At 48.2% G+C, this 10,454-nt stretch overlaps 1 protein-coding gene across 1 annotated transcript in view; it reads right to left on the bottom strand.

The window, feature by feature from the left end:
* Positions 1 to 9,986, bottom strand: part of ZNF367 (zinc finger protein 367) — a 29,150-nt gene extending 19,164 nt beyond the window's left edge. The window contains exon 1 of the mRNA XM_032266349.1: positions 8,977 to 9,986. Within this exon, the coding sequence (XP_032122240.1) occupies positions 8,977 to 9,381 (405 nt within the window). The 5' untranslated portion in view covers positions 9,382 to 9,986. The remainder of the gene's footprint in view (positions 1 to 8,976) is intronic.
* Between the last annotated feature and the right edge of the window lie 468 nt (positions 9,987 to 10,454).

The following is a 10,454-nucleotide window of genomic DNA, read 5'->3' on the forward strand; positions in this document are numbered from 1 at the left end:
TATTAATAACTGAAGAAATATGTTTTTTGTTGATAGTATAAATTCTCATTACCCATTACAGTTAACTTTTTAAATGATTAAGAATGTGGGGTCAGGCACAATGGCTCACACCTGTAATCCCAGCACTCTGGGAATCTGAGGTGATAGGGTCACTTGAGCCTGGGCAACATAGCAAGAATCTGTCGCTATTGTAAAATAAATAAATAAATAATTTAAAAAAAAAAAAAAGAAGAAGATATGGGAAGGCTACATATCCAAAAGAAAAGAAAACAGGATCTCAAAGAGATATTTGCACATCTGTGTTCACTGCAGTATTATTCACAATCTATAGCAACCCAAATGTCCACTGACTGATGATTCGATAACCAATGCTGTATACAGTTAGCCTAACTAACTGATTCAGTGTGTGAGTAACAATGGAGTATTACTCAGCCTTCAGAGATGGAAATCCGGCCATATGCCGTAACATGGATGAATCTTTAGGAAATTATGCTAAGTAAAACAAGCCAATAACAAAAAGACAAACTCTGCATAATTTCACCTATATGAGGTATCTGAGGTCATCAAACTCTTAGAAGAGTGGCAGTCTCCAGGGACTAGAGAGAGGAAGGAAAGGCGAGTTCAGCGAGTATAGAGTTTGTTTTACAAGAGGAGCAAACCTAGAGACTTGTTGCACAACCGTTTATGTATAGTTAACATTACTATACTGTACACATAAAAATGGTTAAGGTGGTAAATATTATGGGGTTTTTAACCACAGTTTTTAAAATGTGAGAAGGCACTGTGGCAGACATTATTGCAAAAACATTCACTGGCCCTCTCACTGTGGGTCCAGAGTGGAACTTAGCCATATAACTTGCTTTGACCAATAAAATGTGAGTGAAAGTAGCATGTGTGGTTTGGCTGTTTGTCCCCTCCCAATCTCATGTTGAAATCTGATCCCTAATATTGGAGGCAGGGCCTAGTGGGAAGTCTCTGGGTCATAAGGGCAGATCCCCCATGAACTTCTAGATGCGTCCTTGCTCACACTGTGACCATGAGCCCTGACTGTTAAAAAGAGCCTGCACTTTCCCCCCTCCCTCTTGTTCCTTCTCTTACCATGTGAAACCTGCTCCCCTTTGCTTTCTGCCATGATTGGAAGCTCCCAGAGGTTCCTTGCCAGAAGAAGATTCTGGTGCCATGCTTCTGGTAAAGCCTGAAGAACTACGAGCCAAATAAACCTATCTTCCTCATAAATCACCCAGCTTCAGGTATTCTTTTATAGCAATGTGAAACAGACTAATACAACATGTGGTTCTACCATCTCTCTTTTTCTCTCTGCTTTGAGGCCCATCTGTCCCAGCTTGGAAAGGTTCCTTCAGGTTCTAGAATGAACAGAATAGGAACACACCTGTGGTTAACCCTTCTAGAACATATAACATGAGCCACGTTGAGGCTGAGATTGCCATCTTGAAGTTTCATTCTGCAGCCTGCTTTTTAGCCTAAGCTAACTGACTCAGTGTGTTAGTAACAAATATCTGTTGATGAAATAAAGAGCTCATCAGTTATTTGTTGATATTAAGAATGCCGAAAGAGGTACATAACTGATGTCTTTTCCTGTCCTTACTAAATTCCTCAAGAAATTTCCATGTATAATGAAGCAAGAATTAGCAAGATCCTAAAAAGACCATGACTTATCACTAAAGTACAAATTGACAAATAAACTTGTGGCAAATTCAAATTCTTTCATCTTCTTTACTCCTTGGCTGTGATCCTCAGTAGCCACACTTAGCTCAAGTCTTGCTTGCTAAAGGTCTAAAAAAAAAAAAAATCTATTTAAAAATTAGTATTTTTAAATATGTAAGAAGGGCTGAGCGCAGTGGCTCATGCCTGTAATCCTATCACTTGAAAATTTGAGGCAGGAGGATTGCTTGAATCCAGGAGTTTGAGATCAGCCTGGGCAACATGGCAAGACCCCTGTCTACAAAAAAAAAAAAAATAGACAGATGTGGTATGTACCTGAAGTCTCAGCTACTCAGGAGGCTGAGGTGGAAGGATCTCTTGAGTCTGGGAGTTCAAGGCTGCAATGAGCCCTAACAGTGCTACTGCACTAAGCCTGGCTGACAGTGAAACTTTGTCTCAAAAACATAAAAAACAAGTCAACAAATAAATATGCAAGAACATACTGCTGACTCTTGCAATCTGAAATAACTGACTAGTTAACATCAAAAATTTAAGATTAACCATTACTATTAATAAGCATGTCTAATAGTGGGGAAACATTAAAAGTTAACCATAGGCCAGGGCATGGTGGCTCACACCTGTATCCCAGCACTTTGGGAGGCTGAGGCAGGCAGATCACTTGAGGCCAGGAGTTTGAGACCAGCCTGGCCAACACGGTGAAACCTCATCTCTACTAAAAATACAAAAACTGGCCAGGCGCAGTGGCACACAGCTGTAATCCCAGCACTTTGAGAGGCTAAGGCGCGCAGATCACCTGGGGTGAGGAGTTTGAAACCAGACTGGCCAACATGGTAAAACCTTGTTTCTACTAAAAATATAAAAAGTATCAGGGCATGGTGATGCACACCTGTAGTCCTAGTTACTTGGGAGGCTGAGACTTGAGAATCGCCTTAACTCGGGAGGCGGAGGTTGCAGTGGGCGGAGATTGCGCCACGGCACTCCATCCTGGGTGACTGGGTGACGGAGCAAGACTCCATCTCGGGGGAAAAAAAAAAGTTAACCATATGGCTGCCTCCTAGCAACTCTGAGACTGTTTCCGCCACCAGCAACACATTTATATTTTCCAAATGAGAAATGCAGTGCTGAAGGGTACAGCATAATACAACACACTGGCCATATACAGGTAAGGGTTTCACTAAGTGCGTTCTTTCGTTTGTTTGTTTTTGTTTTGAGACGGAGTCTTGCTCTGTCGCCAGGCTGGAATAGTGGCACAATCTCAGCTCACTGCAACCTCTGCCTCCCAGGTTCATGTGATTCTCCTGCCTCAGCCTCCAGAGTAGCTGGGACTACAAGCATGCACCACCACGCCTGGCTAATAAGTGCATTCTTTTATCTGAGAAAATAAGACAAGACAAATAATCATATAATGTGCTAAATACATGAATAAATACCATCTTTTAACAATACATATTAAAATAAGCAATATTACTTAAAGAGGACCCTCTTCCTTTTGGCGTTAACAATAAGAAAATCATGGTCGGGCGCGGTGGCTCAAGCCTGTAATCCCAGCACTTTGGGAGGCCGAGGCGGGCGGATCAAGAGGTCAAGAGATCGAGACCATCCTGGCCAACCTGGTGAAACCCCGTCTCTACTAAAAATACAAAAAAAACTAGCTGGGCGCGGTGGCGTGCGCCTGTGGTCCCAGCTACTCAGGAGGCTGCAGCAGGAGAATTGCTTGAACCCGGGAGGCGGAGGTTGCAGTGAGCCAAGATTGTGCCACTGCACTCCAGCCTGGCGCCTGGCAACAGAGTGAAACTCTGTCTCAAAAAAAAAAAGGCCGGGCGCGGTGGCTCAAGCCTGTAATCCCAGCACTTTGGGAGGCTGAGGCGGGTGGATCACGAGGTCAAGAGATCGGGACCATCCTGGTCAACATGGTGAAACCCTGTCTCTACTAAAAATACAAAAAATTAGCTGGGCATGGTGGCGCGTGCCTGTAATCCCAGCTACTCAGGAGGCTGAGGCAGGAGAATTGCCTGAACCCAGGAGGCGGAGGTTCGGTGAGCCGAGATCCCGCCATTGCACTCCAGCCTGGGAAAAAGAAGCAAAACTCCGTTTCAAAAAAAAAAAAAAAAAAAGAAAAAAAAGAAAATCATGTTTCAAGGCATCTTCAGACAATTACACTCATCGACAGCCAGGTGCACCTGTAGGCTAAGGGACAAATCTTGTCAAGACTGTTGACGATTTGCAACACAAAATTATTAAACTGCCAAAAAACTTGTGCATACCTTAGTAAATGTAATTTTGAAAATAATCGCCATACCTCTAGAATGTAGATTAGTGATTTTGAAAGTGTTTAGTCATATGATAACTAAAAAACCTAAAAGTCCTTGACACATTTTTATTTAAGTAGAATTCAAATAAAGGGTACAAGCACAATGTAGAAGGAAATAAGTCTCAGAGGGAGGCGTGTGAACCTTTTCACATTCAGATTTAGATGCAAACTTTCCATGGCTCGCATACATGCTTCCTAACCCTGCTTCTCATCCTGACCTATCTTCACTTCTCAAATTTTAATTCCAGTTTACTGAATTGAGTGCACTCTTATAAAGCACCTCAATTGAGATATAGATAAGCTATAAATAGTAAGTTTTTTTTTTTTTTTTGGGAGACAGAATCTCTCACTGTCACCCATACTGGAGTGCAGTGGCACAACCTCAGCTCTTTGCAATCTCCGTCTCCAGGGTTCAAAGGATTCTCCTGCCTCAGCCTCCCGAGTAGCCAGGACTACAGGTATGCACCACCACACCTGGCTAATTTTTTTGTATTTTTCGTAGAGATAGGGTTTCACCATGTTGGCCAGACTGGTCTCAAACTCCAGACCTTAAGTGATCCATCCACTTTGGCCTCCCAAAGTACTGGGATTATACGCATGAGCCACCACGCCCGGCCAGTAGTGTGTCTTATGTCTACTTATATCAGCTTAACATTTAAAAAGTAAAAATAGACCAGAAGACAGAGCAGAGGGAGACTCCGTCTAAAAAAAAAATGAAATTACAAAAATTAGCTGGGCATTGTGGCGGGTGCCTGTAATCCCAGCTATTCAGGAGGCTGAGGCAGGAGAATCACTTGAACCCAGGGGGCAGAGGTTGCAGTGAGCCAAGATCGCACCAATGCACTCCAGCCTGGGCAGCAAGAGTGAAGCTCTGTCTCAAAAATAAATAAACAAAAAAACAAACAAAACCCTGAAGTCCATTTACACGTGATAGTCCCAGGAGCGGTGTGGTATAGAGACTAAGAACAGGGACTCTGGAAGGTTCCAATCAGTTCTGCCACTTACCATACAATCTTAACTAAACTTTGTCTTGGGGACTCTTCAATTTCTCATTCCTCAACAGTTAAACAGGATAAAATGAATTAAATAATTCAAAATGCTCAACACAGAGCCCATTAGTTTGCTGCTAACATTATGAAATGCTTACTCTGTGCCAGGCAATAAATAGTGCTTATTACGTTAACATGACGTTAGGTTTAACATGGTGCTCAAAAAGTACTATTCATAAGTAGTATGAATTTATGTATTACCCAAAAAGTATTTAAAAGCCAGCTATTCGTAATAGTATGTGCAGTCTAGGTGTTTGTAGTGCTCAGGTGACACAGAAAAGGGAAACAGGATAGGCAGCTGGTGGATCCTACAGGGTGAATAGTATCTGAGAACCCAGACCCCACCGGCCCCACAGTGGAGAAGTACTTCAAACACAGTCTGAGTAGAGGGACAAGGTGGGGAGTCTTGGAACATCCTGTGGCAGAAGGCAGTCAGACCTGCTTTCTTCTCTCTCAGAATTCTGCAATCCAGAATAAGACAATATATAATTATATGCCGACAGTGCTAAGCAATCGTGTGATGAGCAGCCAGAAGAAGCTGGTAGGTGTTCCCACAGGCGAGGGAGGCAGTGTGGGGCAGGAACAAACAAAAGACAAAGAGAAAACTGACACAGGGTGTGCAGGACTCAGATGTTAACACCTCCCCTGGGAGCAGTGGCAAAGAATAGACAGTAAATGAACACAAATGTTGTTCTCAAACCCACAGCTGTTAGTGCCTCTATGTGGCATATTGGGAGCATGTTAACTTGTCTCCTGTCTTCCCCAAAAATGAGGAGCCTTGGTCAGCACAATTCACCTATGATACACATGGAGATAAAGAAAAAGTACTTTAAAGAAGCAAAACAGAGAAAAGGGGCTGGGACTACCTATCTTTTTAAGTTCAGTGTATTGACCACAAATCAAACTAAGCAGTTTCCTTATTTTTTTCTTTTCTTTTTTTTTTTTTTGAGACGGAGTTTCGCTCTTGTTACCCAGGCTGGAGTGCAATGGCGCGATCTCGGCTCACCGCAACCTCCGTCTCCTGGGTTCAGGCAATTCTCCTGCCTCAGCCTCCTGAGTAGCTGGGATTACAGGCACGCGCCACCATGCCCAGCTAATTTTTTGTATTTTTAGTAGAGACGGGGTTTCACCATGTTGACCAGGATGGTCTTGATCTCTTGACCTCGTGATCCACCCGCCTCAGCCTCCCAAAGTGCTGGGATTACAGGCTTGAGCCACCGCGCCCGGCCCATTTTTTTCCTTTTTTCTTGCCCCACAAAACAGTCTAGCAACTTCCTTAAATAAAGATATATTCCAGACCCTTCTCTCTTACCGTGGGAAAGCTAAACAAATGAATTTTTGGAGCTGCATGTGGATTGCTTCCTCAATAGAAAGACACATTCGAATCAATTGATCAAATAATTTATGAAAGTTACAATAGGAAAAACTGCATGAGAAAGGAAAAAAGCAGAACTATAAAAACAGCCTTTTCACTTTTACACGTTTTTCACAACTTCTGGTATACTTTACCTCTGAAAAGAGGTATACATCAGGAAATACACTTCAAACCTATGCATCTTGTTAGCAACTTTTTTTGTTTTTGAGACAGAGTCTCGCTCTGTCACCAGGCTGGAGTGCAGCCTGCATCCTCCACCTCCCAGGTTGAAGCAATTCTCCTGCCTCAGCCTCCTAAGTAGATGGGACTTATAGGCATGCACCACCACGCCCAGGTGATTTTTATATTTTTAATAGAGATGAGGTTTCACCATTTTGGCCAGGATGGTCTCTATTTCTTGACCTCATGATTCACCCCGCCTCAGCCTTCCAAAGTGCTGGAATTACAGGCATGAGCCATGGTACCTGGCCACTGCTAGCAACTTTTATAAAATGTTTGGGTGAGTGAGGATAAGTCTGTTTTAGACCAAAAACAATGTATCTATAGATTTCATTTATATAACATTAATCTTCTTGGGTGACCCAGAACTAGATTTATAATAAAATCATAAAGGCAAAATCTTAAAGAAGAATTTGTGGATGAATGCCTTTATATTGTTCAACTACATAATCTAATGTGTTTTTTAGAAAAGACTAAAACTTATAAATCATTACCACAAAAATATCTAGGATACCCATATATCTAATTGTAGCCTTCAGCAATACTCAGCAATATTATCAATGCTTTTATTATTAGTTTCTTCAATTTTTTTTTTTTTTTTTTTGGAGATGACGTCTCACTCTGTCCCCCCGGGTTGGAGTGCAATGGCATGTTCTCGGCTTACTGCAACTTCCACCTCCTGGATTCTAACGAGGTTCCTGCCTCAGCCTCCCAAGTAGCTGGGATTACAGGTGCCCACCACCACATCCGGCTAATTTTTCTATTTTTAGTAGAGATAGGATTTCACCATGTTGGTCAGGGTGGTCTCGAACTCCTGACCTCAAGAGATCCACCCGCCTCCCAAAGTGCTGGGATTACAGGCATGAGCCACCACACCCAGCAAGCTTCAATTTTTTTAAAGAGTTGAAGTCTTGCTTTGTCACCCAGGCGGAAGTGCAGTGGTGCTATCATGTCTCACTGTAGCCTCAAACTCCTGGCCTCAAGTGATCTTCCTGCGTCAGTATCCCATGTAGCTGGGACCACAGGTGCAGGCTGCCAGATAGGGTCTCACTATGTTGTCCAGGCTGGTCTTGAACTCCTGGCCTCAAGTGATTCTCCAGCCTCAGCCTCCCGATGGGATTACAGGCATGAACTTCCTCACCAGGCTCTTGTTCTTTCAAATGTTTACTGAGGTGCAGTTTCCAGAGTTGAAGTGTGTCAAAACCTATAGTTTTATAACTTTATATTTAATAATAACGTCACATAAAATGTATCCATTTCCTCAAAGCTCAAACAATGTAGAATTTCATCGTGACTGCATGTAAAATGATCAAACTCGTTTCAACTTATGCATCATGTGGTGGTACAGATGCAGATATCCACTATGTGATTTACTCGTTATACGTCTTGCAAATTGCTTATGTTATACAGCCACTTAACAAATGGAACCTGGATATTAACCTTCTGTTAGCACCCATTACACAAATATTTTTTAGCACTTTTACGGAGTATATTATATTAAAGTCATATGGTCTTCCAGATGAAATACTCCTGGCTCTCCTGGAGCTTACAGTCTAGAGAGCCCAGTATTAGTCAGCAGAAAAGCCCCCCAAACACAGGCAGAACTAAGAGCCACAAAGCCTCGACCTAGTCCCGGCGGTCCCATTATCGAGCTGTGCGATTATGGGGAGGTCGCCTCACTAATCACTCTAAGCCTCAGCTGCCTCATCTGAAAAATGTAGATTTGAACCAGTGGTCACAATCTTCCCAGCTTTAAGCAGTCTGAGACTGCCAGCAATTTTAGCGTCCCATTCCACTACGTGCTTTCAACACCTAGCAAGTAGTATGCTGGATAAACGAAAGGCAGCGAAGCACAACTGCAGCCGCAGAAGACGCCCCGAAGTCCCTTCCTGCTCTTCGGCTGTCTCTGCAGGGCATCTTTGAACAGGGCCAGGGCGATCTGCAGTAACAGAGCAGACACTGTGCGCTCCCTTCCCGCTCGCACTCGGTGGAACTACTCAAGGCCTTCATCCCCCTCCCTTCCTGTCGGAACTGAGGACTCGGGAGCCCGCCGGGAGGATGGCAGGGGCCGTTGACCCGTCTCCCCAGCGAACTCGGGCCGCGCTCCCGCCCACTGCACCTGCCTCAAGGACTGTCTCCCGCGCCGCTCCCGCCTGTCACGTGACAGCGCCCCCCCCCCGGCCGGGGGCCGGTTTTTGGCGCGCGGTAGTGACGTCAGCATCCTGTCAGCCACAGCCCCCGCCGCGGCCAGATCGACCTCGCGTTTTCAAGTCTGCCCCGCCTGCCGCGCCGTTAACGGGCCCCGGCTGCCTCGTGCCCCGCCCGCCCGCGCCGCTCACCTTGAGGTGGCCGCTGTCTGGGCTGCTCGCTTCCTCCTCGTCCTCACCTCCCGAGGCGGCGGCGGAGGCCGAGGCGGCAGGCGGGGGCGCGCCCCGGCCCCGAAGCCCCGAGTGCTCGGCGGCGGCGGCGGCGGGCAGGGCGGCCGAGGCGGCGGCCCCCGCGACCCCGGGACTGAGCGTCACGTTGTGTGCGTTCTCGCCCCAGCGCCACGGGTACACCATGAAGTCGCTGAAGCCGGGGCTGGTGGGGATGAGCGGCGGCGGCGGCTCCGGCTCCCCTCCGCACGTAGGCTTGATCGGGGTCGTCCTGATGACCGACACCAGCACCCGCTTCGGGGAGTCGTGGCAGAAGATGACGGGCGGCGGCGGGTTCTCCGCCATGGGCGCCTCCACGCCCCGGATCATCGCCCGGCCCGACCCGCAGCTCCGGCGGCCCCGGGCCGCACCCCTGAGCACCGCTCTGTCCCTCGCTCGCTCTGCTCCGAGTCGCCGGCTCAGTGCTGCCGGCTCATTGCAGACGGACGCGTCCCGGAATCCTGCGCAGCGGCCACCTAAGGAACTGAGCGGCCGGCACGGGCGGGCAGGGCTGGACCCCGGCCCCAGGTCAAGCGCCCTCCGCTCTTCGTACGCCGCAGCGCAGGCTGCAACCGCGGGAAGCGGCGGACTGCCGGGCACTTGCGGTGACAGGAAAGCAGGACGCGCGGCGCTGAGCCCCCAAAAATAACAACCTGCCGCCGCGGTGCCTGCCCTGGCTTTTCCCGCGTTACATTTCGCGCCTGGGCGGAACCAGTCACCGCGAGGCCGCTGCCCGCTGGTCGCACCGACGAGTGACAGGCGGCGCGAGCCAATGGCCAGGCCCGGCCTTCTGTCCCTCCGGCGGGGGCGGGGCCGGGTCTGCGCGCGGGTCCTTCCCACCTCGCCATTGGCCGCCGCTCTTATATTTTTTTCTGTCTCGGGGGCCAACAGCGTTCGAAACTCCAGCGGAGCGCGCGGCGTCCGCGCTTGCCGGGACACACCCGCCTGCCGCCCCGCCCCGCCTTCCCTCCGCGTGGTTCGTAGGGCCGGGGAGACTGGCGGCAAGAGGGCAGCTCATTGGACAGCGGCGGGGCGGGGTCGGGGCGATCGTTGGGCGGCAGAGCGCGCGCCCCGCTCGGCCCCACCCGCCGTTGGTTGTTGGGCAGGGGTTCCCGCGCGCAGTGAGTTTAAAGGGCTGGGGGCCAGCTGCCCGCCCCGCCACGAGCCCGGCGGCCGGAGCCTCTGCTGCCCGAGGTCCTGTTGGGCACCCGGCGTGCTTGGTTTCTTAATCGAGTTCGTCTGCTCAGCTGTTGCATGCGCTGTGCGCCAGCCCTGCCAGCGCCGCTCTGACTCCCCCTTGCCCACTGTGGGCCTCGGGATCCTTGTCTGTGGCAAGTGAGGAGTTCGGGAAGTGGCCTCCGTAAGTCCCCGCGGGCCGCTTGCGGCGCAGAGGACACAAGAGC

This window comes from Sapajus apella, unplaced genomic scaffold, assembly GCF_009761245.1.
Source record: "Sapajus apella isolate SASKATOON/1434 unplaced genomic scaffold, GSC_monkey_1.0 scaffold158, whole genome shotgun sequence".
In the NCBI taxonomy this organism is placed as follows: domain Eukaryota; kingdom Metazoa; phylum Chordata; class Mammalia; order Primates; family Cebidae; genus Sapajus; species Sapajus apella.